The sequence below is a fragment of the Chiroxiphia lanceolata genome, chromosome 2 (genome assembly GCF_009829145.1).
Source record: "Chiroxiphia lanceolata isolate bChiLan1 chromosome 2, bChiLan1.pri, whole genome shotgun sequence".
Taxonomy (NCBI): domain Eukaryota; kingdom Metazoa; phylum Chordata; class Aves; order Passeriformes; family Pipridae; genus Chiroxiphia; species Chiroxiphia lanceolata.
The window spans coordinates 94,795,782-94,813,569 of record NC_045638.1 but is presented as its reverse complement, the minus strand read 5'-3'; the positions used below and the strand labels follow the sequence as shown (position 1 = coordinate 94,813,569).

At 45.5% G+C, this 17,788-nt stretch overlaps 1 protein-coding gene across 6 annotated transcripts in view; it reads left to right on the top strand.

Annotated features, from left to right (window-relative positions):
- VANGL1 (VANGL planar cell polarity protein 1) overlaps window positions 1-17,788 on the top strand; it is a 48,537-nt gene that overhangs the window by 14,284 nt on the left and 16,465 nt on the right. For all 6 annotated transcript variants that reach the window (XM_032681074.1, XM_032681077.1, XM_032681073.1 and 3 more), the window contains exon 4: window positions 372-979. In XM_032681074.1, coding sequence (XP_032536965.1) covers window positions 372-979 — 608 coding nt within the window. The remainder of the gene's footprint in view (window positions 1-371; window positions 980-17,788) is intronic.

Sequence of the window (17,788 nt, the reverse complement as noted above, 5' to 3'; positions counted from 1 at the left end):
ATGCTAGTCCTTGCCCTGGACATGGGAACTGATGATTACTACAGTTTCCAAGACTTATGTCATGTTACTTGTTAAGCATGCTGGAAGAGGAACCTCTGGAGTACAGTGAGTGGCACAGGAAGCTGAGCTACCTGCTCTATAGTTAGGGGTTTTTAACACCTAATATTTATAGTCACTGGTTTGGGCAGGATGCTGTTGTTTCCAAACGTTTGCTAATTGTCAGAGTTGATTATTCAATATATTGAAGATGTTGATCTTGCTATATATTTTTTCTGGGACTTAGCTATCATTCCAGGCAAGAAAAATGGAACACCTGGAAAGAGTAGCCTGATTGTTTCAATGTTATTTTTATTTCTCTCTTCCTCCCTCAGGATGACAACTGGGGTGAGACCACGACAGCAATCACAGGCACCTCTGAGCACAGTATTTCCCAGGAGGACATTGCCCGGATCAGTAAGGATCTGGAAGACAGCGTTGGGTTGGACTGCAAACGTTACTTGGGCTTAACAGTGGCAGCTGTTCTCGGACTCCTAGTCTTCCTTACCCCCATTGCCTTCATTCTGTTACCCCAGATCCTGTGGCGAGATGATCTGGAGCCATGTGGTACTGTCTGTGAGGGACTGTTCATCTCTGTGGCATTTAAACTCCTCATTCTTCTGATTGGGACCTGGGCTCTTTTTTTTCGCCAACCCAAGGCAGATCTACCAAGGGTGTTCGTGTTTCGGGCCCTTCTGCTGGTCCTCATATTCCTCTTTGTGTTTTCCTACTGGCTCTTTTACGGCGTTCGCATCTTGGACTCAAAGGACACCAACTACCAAGGAATCGTGCAGTACGCAGTGTCTTTGGTGGATGCTCTGCTCTTCATTCACTACCTGGCCATTGTGCTGCTGGAGCTGCGGCAGCTGCAGCCCATGTTCACTGTCAAGGTGGTTCGATCAACGGACGGAGAGTCGCGATACTACAGCTTGGGACACCTGAGGTAGGTACAGGCCCTTAAGGTCCAGCATCGTAGATCAGTGTGACTGTGCTGTAGCGCAAAGCAGCAACTGCTTCTGAGTATGTTGTATCGCTGGTTTCTGAGTCTTCCCCCAGAAGAATCCTAGAGTCCCTCCGAAGTTACCAAACTGAACTTCTCTTCCCCTCTTTGAGTGTGGGAGAGGTGATCCTTGCTTCAGAGGAGTCCTGTGCGTTTCTGTAAGTGAAAAGAGTTGATGTCACGACCTTAGGATGGTCGTTGGGCTACACCTGATGAGATCTTCAAAATCCTTCTCTGGGCTTCTTACCCTGTCTCCTTATTGGAGGGAAGTGGAGAGCTGTGAGTCTGGCTTGTGCTTTTTGGTTGCATGGGCCAGGCTCTGCTTTGAGAGCAGCCCTTCAGGCTGTGCAGACCATAACTCAGAGCCCCCTGACAGCAGGCCAGTCCATGTGGCAGGGGCTGAAGGAAGAAGGAAGTGTTCCTGTGTGAGAAAGCATTCAGCAATCTAACGTGCTGTTGGAAATACCTATTTTTCCTCATTACCCTGTGCAGCCAAGACCCTTGCAAGGAATCTATGTAAAGGTCCCTTGGGTCAGGTCAAATGTGGTCGTTTGGATCATGTGTGTGTCTTTTGTGGCCAGTTGAAACACTTGTGTTCAGGTGTTTGTGCTTTGAAGCCTATTACTGTGACAGGCTGTGGCTACCGTGAAGGGCTTTTCCAGGTAGCAACCCCATGGGATCTGAAGGCTGCTTCCGGTGACTGGGGGCTCTTTCCCTGCTTCTAAGACTGGCAGTGTTTTGCAGTTTTGTGTTGGCTTGAGGTAAATAGTGTTTAGTTCTGTTAAAGCAGTTGCTTTGATGCAGCCAAAGTCTCCTAGCAGTTCAGGCATTTAGGAGTAATATTTGTAATGAGTACTGGGGCACATGCGGATGCTTTTTTTGGCAGTACTGTGCTGCTCCTGGCTTGGTTTTGTAGCATGATGCTCTTTTTGTCATTAGGTATGGATCAGTTTGCTGGGTCAGATGTATCTGGGACTGTCTGGGAGCTGTGCAATATCTGTAGGTACAAAACATGCATGCCTGCTTCCACCTTCTTGCTGGTTCTAATTCTTCCCTCAGCAACAGTGCAAGAAAGGACAGTGTCTCAATCTTCTTAGTTCCTGTGTCCTCTGAAGCGCTCCAGAAATCTCTTAGTTCCTGTGTCCTGTGAAGCTGAGCTCTGAAGATGATTCCCCAGACTGTATGTGCACTTCAACATCTGTTCTGCTTATCCTGTCCAGACCCCTATGGCATGCGTTTCTGTGGCAGATGAAGAGATTAGCATCTGCTGGTTTAAGTGGATGTAGGAATAGTCTCCTGCAGCCATTAGCTTAGCAATGGAATTGCTTTGAAGCAGATTTAGTGGTTGAAGCTCAAGTCTGGGAGCTGACTCCTGGATATTGTTTCTAGCTTAATGGAAGAACTTGAGGCCTTTTGGATGAACTAGGTCTGGACTCTCCTGTGTTTTCCTTCTCTGTAAAATGTGAAGGAGAGCCCCTCTTCTGTAATGGAAGTGCTCCCATTGATTTAATAAAAGGTCGCTTTCAGGATTTCAAAAAAATAAACTAATATTTGATTTTCTTGTGAAATCATTTATTTCTTTTTAATTTAATTCCTCTGTGGTAAGTGATCCAGCATAGCTTTTAAGACCAGGAAGATGGAGAGATGACTACCAAAGAGTTCCTGTGTGCCACAGCTTTGTGCCTTGAGGTGTGATGAGGCAGTTGTCTCACAAGTGAACTCTGCAGAGAAAGCTCAGTATGTGTATGTATACACCTATATACACACACACAGTGTGCAGGTTTGGTTTGAGAGACTTCGCTAGTTGCTTGGTGGTAGATTGTGGGTTTGTGCTAGAGGAATTGAGATCCAATGCCTGCCAAAGTCTGCATGTCTAGCTTGCCATCGTGGAGGCAAAGAATTTGCTTGAGAGTCAAGACCTAAATATTTAATAGCATGTGTGTTAGAAAGAATGTTCTGTCCAATTTTCTCTTTGCAGCAAGGTTTTTGAAATGTTTTGGGTGATGCTAGGGCAGCAAAGAGATGTAAAACCTAGGGTGAAATCTGAGATGTATGAAAATTGATAACTTCTCATTTTTTGGCCAGCTGATTTCAGTTGTGTTTGGTATATTGAATCCAAGCCATGCAGCACAGAGATGCTTCAGTGTCTTGTGTTATGGAAGAGTCTCGTCAAGCGAGTCTGATAATGGTAAACTAGTGTTGCTTTTCCCTTAGTTTCTGACAAACGAGTATAATGTGTATTGACATGTGTTTTGAAGCCTTCGTGTCTTTCCATTTCTACTGATGCAAAGGTAAAACTGTAGGTATGATCAGTGGCCAAGGGTCTCCCAGCTTAGGGAGAGTTCGTTCTCTCTCCTACTCCCACTACAAGCGTGTTACTTGTGTGTAAATGGTAAGAGCTTCTGATCTCGATACAGTGTGGCTTGGATGTGACAAACTCTGTAAGAATTGAATGTAATTGGTATCTCCTTCAGCTTCTAAAGACTTAGGATTGTGAGATGTTTATATGAAACATGAAAAATATGTGAACTTTTGAACATCTTTGCAGCATATTGCAGAGTTTCTGTGAAAGTCTTGACATGATTGTTGTTGAAACGTCAGTCAGGGTCACAAGGGGCTGCCTTGTGCCTCTCTTTGAGTCTCTGGCTGAGGCATGGGGCTGGAATGGTGTGGAAAGTGTGGAAACACACAAGAACAGTTTGGATTTCAGGAAGACTGGAGAGAAGCAGCTTTGTGACCGTGATGGAGAGGTGGTTTGAACTGTCATTAGAGTTAGGAGTAGGCATATACCACTTGTTGCTGCCTTTGGGCTCTCTTAACTACCATGCATGCTTGCCTCATTCCAGCATTTTTAAAGGGGTCTTGGAGAGGTCCTGAGCTGCCACAAGGAAGGAAGAAGCATACTTTAACAGGTACAGCAGCCTGACTGTGTCCTGAAATCAAAACCTTTTGTCTCTTCATGCTCTCAAATATCTTAGAAGTTTTGTTCACTGACAATCCATGGAGTTTGCCTTCCTCAGCATCCAGTGTGCTCGGAAGAAGCTGGTGGTAAGAAGGGTCTTGAGATATCTTATCTTGTTCAGTGTTGCTTCTTAGAGTAGCTCTGTTTTGTTGGTTTGGTTTTTTCTTTGGACAGGAAAATTGTTGATATCAACCTTTTTAATCCAAGATGGAAGCTTTCCTATTCTAGGTCTTTTCTGATGAGGCAGAGGGAGCTGCTGTGGAAGTATGAGGACAGCATGCTTTCTGGGGGAGAAGGAAAGAAAACAATAGCTCAGCCGCCCTTCTGGCAAACTGTGTTTTTGCGAGGCAGGGTACAGACAGGATTTTCCACCCTTCCTGGCTCCAAATGCAGTAAAAAAACTTGAAAGTGCTGAGTTAGGTATTCCACTCCACCCCCGAGGGCCCTGGGTCCAGGAGGGTAAGCATGTTTGGGAGTAGTTCCCCAAATTCATATTATAATCAGCCTATTAATAGGCTGGCTTGGTCCCACCCTCAGCACTTTGGCTGTAACTTTTCTTCTGGGAGACTTGACTGCCAAAATGATCGTTCCCTTTGGCATCGATTCAGGAGCTTGGAGGGGGAGTTAAAAATTAAATAGGAGTCCCAATGAGTGTGGTGCCAAGTCTCAGCTCACTGACTGCTTTGCTGCTCCTGGTAGGAAGGGTTGTCATGCAGGGCAAATGCTTTATGGTAGTATGTATGGATAAAGAGCAGGGAGCAGTATATATTCAAGAAAGGTCAAGCCTGGGAAAATGCAAGAGGTTGGGTGAGAATGCTGTCTCGAGACTTTTGAAAGCAACAACAAAGGGAAACAAAGGTGGGGGAGCACAACAGCAGATAACTTTTCAGTTGACAGGCTGATAGTTTTGCAGGCTGAGGCCTGGATTTGCAGCTGAGGCTTCAGTTTGTCCCTACAGATAGGGACTCTGATGATGCCCGTCATCCATAGTTCAGTACTTGTCCGTATGGCTCAGAAACTATGTAAGAAGGATTTTGCCGGAGAAAACCCTCCTTCTTCTAGTTAGGGTGCTAAACGTATTCCTTTCCTCTCCAGTGAAAACTCTTTCCCCACCCTAGAGCTTTGCTAGTCTAGACAACTCAAGAAAATGAATGGCTTGTAACACGTGGTAATTACTGATCTTACACGTTTCTTAAAGTTGGGATGCAGTACAGTCTTGATTTTTCTGAGGTTAGAGATGTCTGAGAGTGGGTCCTTCTCCCTTTTGTTCATCCTTGCAGCAGGGATATGAGAAACAGGGCCGTGATAGTTCATCTTGTTTGGTGCTGTATAAAGTACTGAGAGCTTTGTTCAGTCTGCTTCGCTGTCGTGGTTTAAACCCAGCAGGCAAATAAGCACCACTCAGCTGCTTAGTCACACCCCCCCACCTCACACTGTACGATGGGGACAAGAATCAGAAAAGAATGTAAAACCTGTGGGTTGAGATAAGAATAGTTTAATATCTTAAGTAATGTAAAATATAATACTAATTATATTATGAAAAAATAAAACAGTTGTAATGAAGAGGGGGGAGACACAAATAAAACCCAAGAAAGGCAAGTGATGTACAGTTGTGGTGGTTTGGGCTAGGCCTTCTTTGGTGACCAGTTTATAACTAAGAAAGGGTCTAGATTTACCCAGTATTCCCTACAATTTTTACATAAACCAGACTATAAGAAGAAAGGAGGGCAGGCCTTCATGCTCTTTCCTTCTGGCGGTTTGGAGGTGCAGGTTCCCTGCTGTTGAGTCTGCCGGGTTGGGGAGCGAGGCCTGGTAAGGCCTTGTCGACCTTGGGAGACAGAGGTTGCCAGCGATCGTTCCAGAGCGACTCTCGGTTGTCCCAAGGAGAGTGGTGGGATATTTTCTTTGCTAACTCTTTAGTTACTAGATCTCAGGCTACTGATTGGGATATATATATATATATATTATTTTGGTTTGTTCCCTTTCCCTTCCCCCTTCCCTTTCCCTTGTGAAATTGTATATATTTTAATTGTATATAATTGTAATATAGGTGTAAATATATTTATATATATCACTTTAGCTGTCTCTCTCTCGTTTCGGGTTTTCTTGGTTGTTTTTCTCCCTCTTCTCCCTGAGGTTTTGGGGGGGGGGGCGGGAGAACTCTTGTGGTAAGGTTTGGAGACTTGGCAGGGAGCCAGCTTCAAACCATATCAACAATACAGTTGCTCTCTACCCACTCACTGCTGCCCAACCTATTCCTGAGCAGCAATCTGTGGCTCCTGGCCAGTTCCCCCCAGTTGATATGATGTTTTATGGTATGAAATATCCCTTTGGCCAGTTTGGATCAGCTGTCCTGGCTATGCTCACTCCCAGTTTCTTTTGCAGCTCCTCACTGACTGGCAGAGCATGGGAAAATGAAAAGTCCTTAACTTAAAGTAAGCACTACTTAGCAACAACCAAAACATCAGTGGTACTAAGAGGAAAATTAACTCAATCCCAGAGAAAACCAGGACACTGTCCTCCTTTCTGGCATGGGCTTGCCTTTTATGAACCAGCTGATGGGGAAGCCTCTGTATGCCTTTAGAATCAGAGTATAGCTTTTGCAGATGTCTGTGAGCTGGTTGATGCTGTGTCAGTCTAATCAAGAGAAACTTAGTACTCAGAAATAGCAGTTCTGTATGGTAAAAGTATTCTTGAGAATTCCTTGTACCCCTGTTACCCATCTCCATTTGTGTGGATGTTTGCTGAACTGCGATTTAAAAATCCAGGAAAGGAGCAGCTGCTTCCTCAAATCATGTACCTGTCTGAAAAGCCTGTACCTTCCCTGCAGGAACTATCAATACCTTATTGAGAAATCTAGTGGCTTGAACACACTCACAAAAGGAAGTAGATGCAGACATGTTCTGTGGAAGGGGAACGCATTCAGCCTGTCTCTCAGCTGAACTGGAGGCAGCAGTGTAGCTGTTTCTTAGATGGTGCATGAGCCCTTATCCTTAATACAAACCAGAGCTGAAACAGAATTGCATGGCGGAAGGTGACGCCACTTTCGACTCAGCTCCTTTGGGTTTTATCTGTTGAACTCGTGTCTTAGAAAACTATGATCTCTAGGCTGTCAGTATTTACCGATTTAATCTGATGAGTGCTCTCTTGTCAGTGTCCTTTGGTGCTGCTGGGACTGGGTTCACTAGTGAGGGAGTGTGTGGAGGGCTAAGGAGTAGCAATAAGCTTCTCCTTACTCCAGCCTGCATTTGTAAGCCTCTGATCTTGTTGCTCAAATATGCCCCCACATATCCAGAGTGAATTTTTTCTAAATTGAGAGCACAGGGTCAGCATTTGAATTTCACAGAGTGCTCTTGCCTGGAGTTGTGTCAACACTCATGCTGTCCTAAAATCTTCCTATTGCTCAAAAGGAAAGCTTCCATGGAATAGACACCTTTGTTTCTGCTTCTAGTGTGGAAATATATCAGCCTAACCGTGGATTTAGGCCGCTGGATCTCTTCCCTGAGGCAAGAGCTGCTGAAATCTTGCTGTTTTCTGCTGAAGGAAATTCATAATGTGTGTCTAATTGCATTGGTCATTCATAGTGTGACTGATCCTCTACATACACTGTTTCCAGTAGGGCAGTCAGAAGTGGGATTGCAGAAGAAGCACACTAGTGCAGTGCTGTACCTGCCCAGCTAAATCCTGCTGGAGGCACTCAGGGCTCATCCTTCTGCCCTGTGTGCTGTTTGGTTGGTCTGTGTTCCCAAGGACCGGAGGAATTACACTGACTCACCTTTCTCTTTGGGGTTTCTTCAACCCTCATCATCTTCCATAGTGATACACACTGATGAAAGAGATTGAGCTGATGAGTTTTTATGTTGTTCTGTAGCAAAACATCTTATTAACTGCCCTGCTGCCTTGATTACAGGAGCTTGCTACAACAGCATGTTCCACTGCCTTTGCGGAGCAGCTCTGTCGCCGGAGCCTTCAGCCCGTGTGAAATTAGCCTCATTCCCAAATACATTTTCTCTGTTCTGAAATCAGTTCAAGGCGTCCTGATGCAAATTTGTGTGTCCTCGCCCATCGCCAAATGTGATGAGCACCAGCATTGATTAGTCTCCCGTCCGGAGAAGTTCTGGGATAGCCAGCTAAATGGGTGTTAATTGCATCTGCAGATGTGAAGTTCCTGAAGTAATGAGGGGTCTCCTCCAGAGCAGCTTCTTTACCACTGAGAGGTGTCAGACTGGTGTCCCCCAAGCCAGTGTCTTCTCAGCAGCACTTCACATAATTGGGTGTTTACAACCACATTTTTGCAACTCATCACCTCTGCATCTGGGCTGCTTCTCCGTGCTCCCATCCTGATCTTGCAGAACTCTGTTCACAGTTGTGTGGCATTGGCAGTTGAGGCGTTAGCGCCTTTGAAAACACCCTTTGCTGTAGCCATGGAGTAGGGAAGGAAGGTCTGACTTGCAGATGAACTAGTAATGACTTAATGGGAAGAGACTTCCAACCACATTCTTAACCATTTTTAGTCACAGGCCATACCTTTCCTCCCTGCCTGTGTCTGCTGCCTGGCCTCTGTAGGATAGTGCTGCAGAGAGTAGGTCATCTGATTGCTCTAGCCATGAGGGTACCTGGAATTGCAGAAGGGATTTTCCCGTAGCCTCTGAAAAAAATGTGTGCTGTTCCTTGCTGAGTAGGGAGCAGTCTCCTTTGATGTTCCAGATGAGTTATGGCAATGGTGCCTTGTTCTGTTTTACAAGGGTCTGTTTGGTGGTGTATGGGGTGTGTTGCCAGCAAAATTCAGCTAAGACTTATTGCTTGGGTCAGAGTAACACCTCATTAAGAGGGTGCTTGTTTGTGACAGAAGTGAACAGCAAGCTCCAGGAATGCCAGGTACTCCTCATTAGAGGTGAGGGGAAAGTCTAGGATGTGCATGTATCTGACCACATGCACAACTCGTCTGGGAGTTTCTGATGTGGTAAAGTCTGTCTCCAAAGCCTGGAAGGACTCTGCTTTTCTGAAAGGAGCATGTTTTTCTAGCCTCTTACCTTTTAGCATGCACTTTTCAGAAGATTTTACATATGGCTTTACACATGGAGCTGCTCCTCGTGTTGATAAAGGTGAGAGAGCTCAGAGAAATGAAGTGCCCACTGTCATCTTTCTACCCTTCTCTCCTACCTTCCTTGATCTTGGTCTTTGATCACCCCCTGCACCCCTTGTGCAGATACCACCTCTCCCCTCCTTTTCATGAGGAGGAGCATTGAGTTGATTATACTAGACCACAGCCCAGGTACCAGTTGTATCTGTGCTCCTGCAGATGCATCAGGCAGCAAGGGCAAGTGGTGCGGGCTGATCGTTATACCCTGGAGCTGTCTCACATTTTTGGAATACTTAATACTTTAAAAGTTTACAAGCCTACTTGTAAGTGAAGTGCCCACTGTCAATTATTAATCCACCGGGCTAGTTCGATATTAATTGCTCCCCAGAAAGGAGCTGCTAGGTTTCATCCTCCTGAAAGAGATGGTGCAGGGGAAATGCCACTGGGTTCATCTGCAGAGATTTCCTTTCTTGTCGGTTTGTCTTTCAAAATCAACACCACCCAGAACTACAAGAACTCCAGCCTACCCTGCACTTTAAGGGTTTGTCGTGGAATTCCTGTTCCCCTGCTGTCCATGCCCTCCAAAGTGCCTGTGTGTACCACCCACAGAGACAGATGGTCTCCCTAAGCTGCTGAACAAATTTTGTGGCCATGAAGGTACTTTTATCTTCAAATGCTGCAAAAAAAAAAAATAAAAAAATCCACCCCCTCAACCTTTGACATCTGTTTCTTGTGGTGAATGATGAAATATTCTGCAAAGAAGTGAGCTGTGTGCCCTTTGGGGGAAAGGAGTAGGCTCGCTTTTTGTTAAAAGGGCAAGGACTTGTGAATTTACAGTTCTCATCTAAGCACAACCAAGTAATATCCAAGAAAACTGGAAGCTAATACTTGACCCTACCCTGAAGGAATAAGGAGGAGTTAATAGGGATCAGTGTGGTAGTAAAAGAGTATTTTTTTGTCATTTGTTTATTTATGGCTACAAAACTGAGGGCAATATTTTCACTATCTGGATTCCCCCTCCAGCACACGGTTCTGTTAAATGAACTTCTGTGCTTAAATTTCCTTTGCGCAGTTTAGGTCAAGTGGGGACATCAGCCTACAGAGCTATTCCTTGGCTGACAGCAGAACAGACCCCTGGCACAGCACTAAGGACCTTGGCTGTGGTTTGGGGGCTGCAGGCTGCTGGCTCTGGCTTGTGCTCCTGAGGCCCTGGTAGAGGTTCATCTGCATCTGTGTTGGGGCTGGGTTTTTGATCTCAGATTGGAGTAGCAGATCATGTCCCTGTGGCCTCAGTGCTGTTTGTGGGGCTACTGAGTGCTGGTTGTAAAATGAGGTGGCTCTTGCTTGTGCAAAGCTTGCTGGGGTGGAACTTTGTGGGGCATGCCCTGTGGTTTGGGGGATCTGTGCAGGGGGAACTGAGCTGTATTTTGGGAGCTGATGTTCCTTTATGTGCAGAGGACTGTTAGTGGCTAACATTGATGCTGCCTCTTGAGGCCTGTCTGCATAGGCTTGCAAGAGAATTACATTCCGAGGTGTTTTGAGAGAAATCCTAGAACAAATTAAAGCTGCTCTATTGACTCAAATGACAACCTCATTCAAAGTTAATCCCATCCCCTGCTGGGGGTCAAGTAAGAGGTGGTCCTCTTTCCTGAGAGAGCACCCTACCAGGCTGCTGTGGGAACAAGGGCTGAATACTGATGTTTTGTGGCAGCAGCATCCAGATGTAAAGTCCTGTTACAGCACTGAAGTTTTGCTGCCTCTAGAAGCTTTGAACACTTTCTTTCTCTTGTTTCCTTGGAATTAAAGTTGTATTTCTTAGCTTTCACCTAAAAAAACCCCAAACCATCAACCAACTCCTTCTCCCCCTCTCAGAAAAAAAACTAGTAACAAAAAGCCCCACCCTTAGTTACTTCATAACTATTAATGTAGCTTAAAGAATGCTTTGGCTAAACACTGGCCTTATTTGATGCATGAACAGGCTTTAAATTATCTTTTGAAAATGCAGACTCTTATGAACTTGCCATACCTGCCAGTTCCTGCATATTTTTTTTTCCTATTTGAGGCTTAGACTAATCAGTCATAGCATGCATATATGTTGGGAAGAGGAAATGCATGGCTGTCATGGATTATGCTGCTCCCAGGGCCTGGAGATGGTAATCCGGGGTATCATATGTTGCCAACTTCTGCAGAGTTCCTAGGTGCTTGAGTGGGGCACAAGCTCGAGCTGGAAGCTGATGGGTTCCCTGCAGCTCAGGGCTTGGGGAGCGTCTGGTATTTCATCCCTTGTGTCTGCACCGAGTACCCATCTCACTCTTGCATGCAGGGTAAACTCTTGGTCTTGCTCCTAACTCCTGTGGTCAGAGGGTAAAGCACACCTTGTTGTCACCCTGTCCCCCCAGCTGGTTTGAAACTCCTTAAATCCTAAGTATAACCTCATGTGTGTAGAAACTTTTGAAAGAGGTTACACCTTCCTCAGAAATAGTCAGTACACCCCTCAATTACATAAGTGTTTGATCGTAGTTCCACATCACTTCTTAAACTAATGCTGCTGCAAAAAAAAAAAATCCTGTCAACTACCTGATCCTTCCTCACCCCTCCCAAAGAAATCTTGTCTAGCTGCACAGGGATCTGAGTGATGGAACTGGTAATTTATATCTCTGTTATCTATGTAGCTTTATAGTTTTGTGTATGTGTTTTTCTTCCTGACTTATGTTGCTTGACTTAATTTCTGCAGTCTTTCTAACTGTCCTTCTGGTGCTTAAGAGTTACAAAGGTCTGTGGTGACAGAGGAGAAGGTGTTATGGGGGTGAGGGAACCCTCTCATGGCAGAGATGGTTTTTCTACAACTGCTTCTTTACAACTACTTGAAAGGAGGTTGTGGCAAGGGTGGGAGTCAGTCTCTTCTCCCAGGCAACTAGGGACAGGATGAGGGGACATAACTTCAGGCTGTGTCAGGGAAGATTCAGGTTGGACATGAGGAGGAATTTTTTCATGGAAGGGGTTGTCAAACATTGGAATGGACTGCCCAAGAAGGTGGTGGGGTCACCATCCCTGGAGGTGTTCAAGAAATGACTGGATATGGCATTTAGTGCTGTGGTTTAGTCGACAAGGTGGTGAAAATGTTGGACTCAATGATATCAGAGGACTTTTCCAACCTAAATGATTCTGTGGTTCTGTTTCACAGAAAGCAGTCGTACTGCTGCCTACATGAAGGCAGCAGTGCCCATGAGTTGCAGCAATCTGCAGGAGCACTCCTTTGTGTTGTCTTCAAAAGTGTACTCCTCTGCTGAGCTTGGGGAAAGGAGAGCCTCCAGTCCTTGCTTCTCCTCCCCTATCCAGCTGATCTACAAGGGACCAGCCGTGGCTCAAGCATGAGGGATAGGTCTTGGGCACCCCAGGACATGTCTCCGAAGATTCAGAGCTGGACAACATGTACCAAATGGATGGCAACTTATTGCTGTGGGCTTGGTGTAGAGTTGTATCTCCAGCTGTGAGACTGGATTCTCTAAATTATTGTCTTGAGCCATGCAGATCTTGTTCCACAAGGCTCCTTGGCCTCAATAGTCTGCTCAGCTGTGGTGATGTTAAACGTAAGATTGACTTCAGAAGTGTCCCTGACTCCTTCAATTTGGTTACGGGTCTGTGTTGAGTTGGGAGCAGACCAGTGGATCCTCTTGGACTGCTGGCAGCTGGTTGCAACACCTGCAGGTTCCTGGGGAAGCAACTTGTCTGTGCTCTGACACCCGTGTCTTTCTGGTGTGCATGTGTCCACCATGCTGTGCAGGTTTGTGGGGACAGCTCAGCAGCAGCTTCTTCTCATCTTTTCGCTTAAGTTGTCCACTTTGTGCTCTCACTGCTCCGGTTCCCAAACTGCCAGTTTGGTCAATAGGTGGAGGAAACCTTTCACAGCTTTGGTTTTTACTTTAGTGTGAGCAGACAGTAGTTGGTGGTTTTATTTTGGTTGTTTGGGTTTTTTCTTCCTTCTTGTAAGTAAGCAGGTTAGTATTCTCACTAGCTCCCCTGAGGGTACCCCGACACTTTGCAAAACCAAGTCATGGAGGTAAATGCTTGCTGTGCTAGCAGTGCACTTGGAAAGCCCTTTTCTGAGTTCTAGCTCGTGGATCCAATAGCTGCTGCTCTCCAGGTCTGACTGAACATACTAGTGGCTCCTGAGGGTGGTGGGTTGGGCTTGAGGTGTGGATGTCTGGCCAGGTGTTGTTTTGGTTCAGTGTCTGGGACATGGCAGGTACATGGCCAGGCACGGGCAGCTCCTTTGCTTTCATCTTTCTTGTCTGAGTTATAGCAGACCCTGGGGCAATGAGATGCTGGTAGCAAGCGCTCACTTTCTGTGTGATGAGAAGGTAGCCTGTTTGAATGTGCTGTATGTGTTGAAAGGGCAGTGGGTGTCTCTAGTTTGAGAGCTGTTGAGGCATCTGCATGTGGTTATTGGTATCTGAGGAACTGATTAAAATCCAACTCAAGTTGTGAGTGCCTGAAAGCTGCTGTTGTGCACTGGCTAATACATGAGCTGTACCATTTGGATTTAGTGGTTCTGCAAGGTATCTGTGTGGTGAGTAAGTACTTGGCAATACCTCCACACACACATAGTTCCCCCTGGGGAGGTGGTCTTGGTGTAAGAGGATGCGGGTGGTTTGCTTTGGAGCCTGTTCTCCTGGCAGTAGCTTCCTCAGCCTTCTGGGGGAGAAGTTTGTTGCACCGTGTGTTTAGGCTTTCACAAGCTGCTCTTTCAGATGCAGCTCCTGAAGCTGTTTTTGTTGTAGATTCACATACCCATCCCAGCGGGTGGGCTGAGGGAATTGGTGCAACATAGTCTACCACAAGTTAACAAACTCCCCTTTGCTATTCCACTAGGGGCTGGAAGGCTGGTTACCTAGGCTGACCCACTGCAATAAGGCATCCTAGAATTGTATGCAGCGATCCTGGAAAGAAGCTTAGGCTCAGCAAGGGCTTTAATCTTTCTTTCTTTGAGAAGAGAGTCCCCTGCCTTCCATAGGAAGCTCTTCTGGTGTTCCAGAATCTCCACTGTTTCTAAAGCTCATCTTAGACTATTGCAGCTTATTCCATTTTCTATCTGTTGAATATGATGTTGGAGGTAATAAGTGTCCTTGTGATCTTTGCTTCCCTCAGTACTGTATACTGTGAAATGAAATGTTCACTCTGTTACTGAGGAAGGGAAGTGTGGTGCTGTCACAGCATCTGACCTCAACACAGCAACTGCCCTTTCCTGGTAAGTCATATGATTGGACCTTTTGGACCACTCTTAAAGTGAGGATTGTGCTCTCCTCCTCTTCCTCCTCACTATATGTTACCAGTAGTGTCTTGAGGTTTTTTTGCTAGTCAGTTATACTACCTGTCACCTTCAGCTGTTGGAAGTGGAAGCAAGGGCAAGTGTGGCTGTTGGGAAAGCATTCATCAGAATTTGAAGTCCTACCAATAAAAGTGACTCGGGAAAACATTTGGCCTGTGTACTGGTACCCTAAAGACCAGTTAACTTCCTGAAGTATCAGGCTTGGAAGTTTCTCCGAAGGAGAATTGCAGTGGGAACATGCCTGTGGGTTTACTGGGGTTTTATAGCTGCTTGCTAAAACTTAGTGCTCTGTACTTCTGTAGCAGCATCATCTTAGTACTGGCCAGGGAATACTTTTATAGGGTTCTTCAGGAAGGCTTAAATAAGTAGCTTGTTTGGGTTGTATGATGTAAAGGAGTTGATTTCCCCCCAAACCCCAATTTTGGTCATACCCTCCTATAAAATCCTCTTTTTTAAAAAAAATACATCTTCTCATCCAAATTAAAAGATTCAAATGTAAAAGCTACGTTAGTAGTAGACTTGGAGTCTTTCTTTTTCACCCATATTGGAGGGTTTTGGCTAGGCTGCTTTTGAGGAAAACAGACAAAAAAAACCCAACCTGAAAATGAATCCTGCTCTCCTCCTCTCATTCAGAAAATTTGTATGTTGAAATCCCTTCTACATCAGCAGTGAGCTATTGTATCACTCAGCTGGTGTGTTGGTTCTGGTTTTTGTCTTGCAGAACATGAGACTTGTCATGGGGTATGTTGAAGAGCACTGTGTCTTGGACAGCACAGGGCAGAAAAGGGGAGATCTACAGCTAGAACGTGGGCTGGTGCTCTCTTTAAATTTCCAGCATTCTTGTGACAGTTGTTCAGATGTCCACTCTTGGAGATAGATGAGGACACACTTTAAAATTCCTGTTCTTTTATTTTCATGTTTTTGAAAAAGGCTGAAAGGGGAGAGAACAGATGGAGACTGGTCACTGCAAAGCTGTGGGACAAACCTGGTGTGTGTTTTGTGCCATTACTGGATGGATGTTCACTTCCTTGGGGGCAGCAGATGTGCTGCCATCACAGTGACAACCTGTTACTATGCCAAGGTTTCCTTCCCTTCCCTCGTAAAGGCTTGACCTTGCGAATTCTTCTCTCTGCCTCACCAAATGCCAGAAGTATCTAAACCAAACTTGCTGTGTCCTGATGCCTGTTCCAGAGAGGGTGAGGACTGTGCTTGCCTGTCTTAGCCAAGTGGAGACTTCAGTTGTGGTTGTCTGACAAGAAAATGTGGTTTTCCTGTTCCTAAGGGCTGCGGTCCTGTTCTCTTGACTGTACCAAACTGAAATGCTGTTGTAGTTACAAGGATCAAAAGGCATTTTTCTGCTCTGATTGTTTGTCTGCAGCTGCCGAAGAAATTCCTTGTCTTGGCATCTCTGCTGAGATCTGACTGTGGCTCTGTTTACTAGAGAGGACAAAACTGTAGCTAAGGCATTGGTGCTACTGTCAGCACTGCATAGTGCTTCTGCATGACCTTGGTCCTCTCAGGAGCCTCGCTCCAAGGTGTTGCTTGGGAAGTGCAGTGAGTACCAAATCCCATTCATTCTACCAGCTCAGGGCCCCTGGTGTGGGAGTGATGCCCAGGGGGCATCTGTCTGGGCAGCCTGTGCTGACCTCACCCATACTATGGTAGGCAGAGCAGGGAAGCAAGTCTGTGTAGGGGATGGTGGAAATACCTTCTCAGTAGGGATGTTGGTGTGGGAAGCATTTTGACCTTCAATTGTCTATTTCCAGTTTTATTTCTAAGGCTTCAGTCCTAGCAACTTGGCTCTGGAAAAACAATAAAACATGAAGGTCCAGGCACTGGAGCCCCAGCTCTGTGTCAGTGCTCTAGCAAAAGAGTATGAGAAGGAAAGGGGAATTTCTAGGAGGGAGATGTGATTGTAAGGTAGGAGAAGGCACAGAAGTTGGGTGTGAGCTGACAGCACTGCTAGGGAGTAAGAAGCGTTGTGGATAAGCAGCTCAGCACTCCAGGAGACCTCAGCATCTCTTGCACTAGATAAGCTTGATGCAGTTGTAGACTGGACTGGAAACAGCTGGTAAGGCAAAGCCAGCTTTGTGTGGAAGGCTGCTTTGTGCAATCCTTTCTTGACTCTTCTTTGAGGTGCCAAGCTTCCCAGCTGGCTGTGGCATAGATTTTATGTGCCCAGAGACCTTGGCTTGTTTTGATGCTGTGTCTGTTTTGAAGAACATTAAAAAATGTTGTTTGGAGGAGAGGAGTCTGTGTTGGGAACCACTTGATTAAATAACCCCAGGCTTCCCCAGCCCTCAATTAGCACAGCAGTCATCAAGCCTCTCTGACTATCCCTGTGTGTTTTAGGTGTGTGGCTCACTCTAAACCCTGATGCTGCAAGATTTGCATCCATGGCAAGGATGCTCTGGTAGCAAACAGCTCAGCTCTTTCTGGATGTGTGTATATATCTGTTGCAAAAGCATGGGGCACTCCTCTTCCTTAGATGATTAGCTGATGGTTGGTATAGTACCATGACAGGCCACATTTCTAGCTTAGCAGGAAAGTACAAAGAACACTTGTTCGTTTTCCTGCAAATCCTCTAAAAAAAGCCAATTCCAGTATTGGTGTAGTTGTGTCACAGAAGGCAAATAAAAAGTCAAAATGGCCTCTGAGTTGCAGTGTATGGCAAGACCTCAAATATTCAAGTCTCTTGTAGAAGCAAGTACTCACACAAAACTCCTCCCGACTTAGCTTTTTGAGAGAAAAAAACCAGTTGCTGCCTTTGTGTCACATAGTCCCCTCCTCCGCTTCCTTGGATGCCCTGTAAAAGTTAATTCATTACTGTTTGTGAAGGACTCTGCATTTCTCTGCTGCCAGATGCCACTGAGGTACCCCGTGCTTTTGTGGGGTCTGTTTGTTTGCTTTCCCTTTTGGCAGCATGCTGTGGCATGGCCTTTTTTGAGGGAGTAAAAATAATAAATAAAAAAGCCCCACCCTCCAGCTACACAAAATGCAAAGCAACAAAGTGTGTAGAGCCTTACTGATACTGCCTACAAGGAAAACTGTGTTCCCAGTAGACCTGTGCAAGAGATTTTTTTTCTCATGTCATAAACTTTGAATTTGAACTGTTGCATGAAAATGCTTTTTATGTCCTGATTTTTGTGCTCTGCCCGTAGTGGGGTGGGGTTGGAACTAGATGATCTTTAAGGTCCATTCCAACCCAAGACTTTCTATGATGATTCCTATGATACAGTTTTCCCGTATTCTGTTAGCTTGTTACAGTGCCTGAAATTTATTGGGCTTCCAGATCCTCTCGGCAGGACCTGAGAAGGATCCTCACTCTGACTTTCTCCATGGAAGTGATTAAGTATCGAAACTTTCTGTTTATTTTCT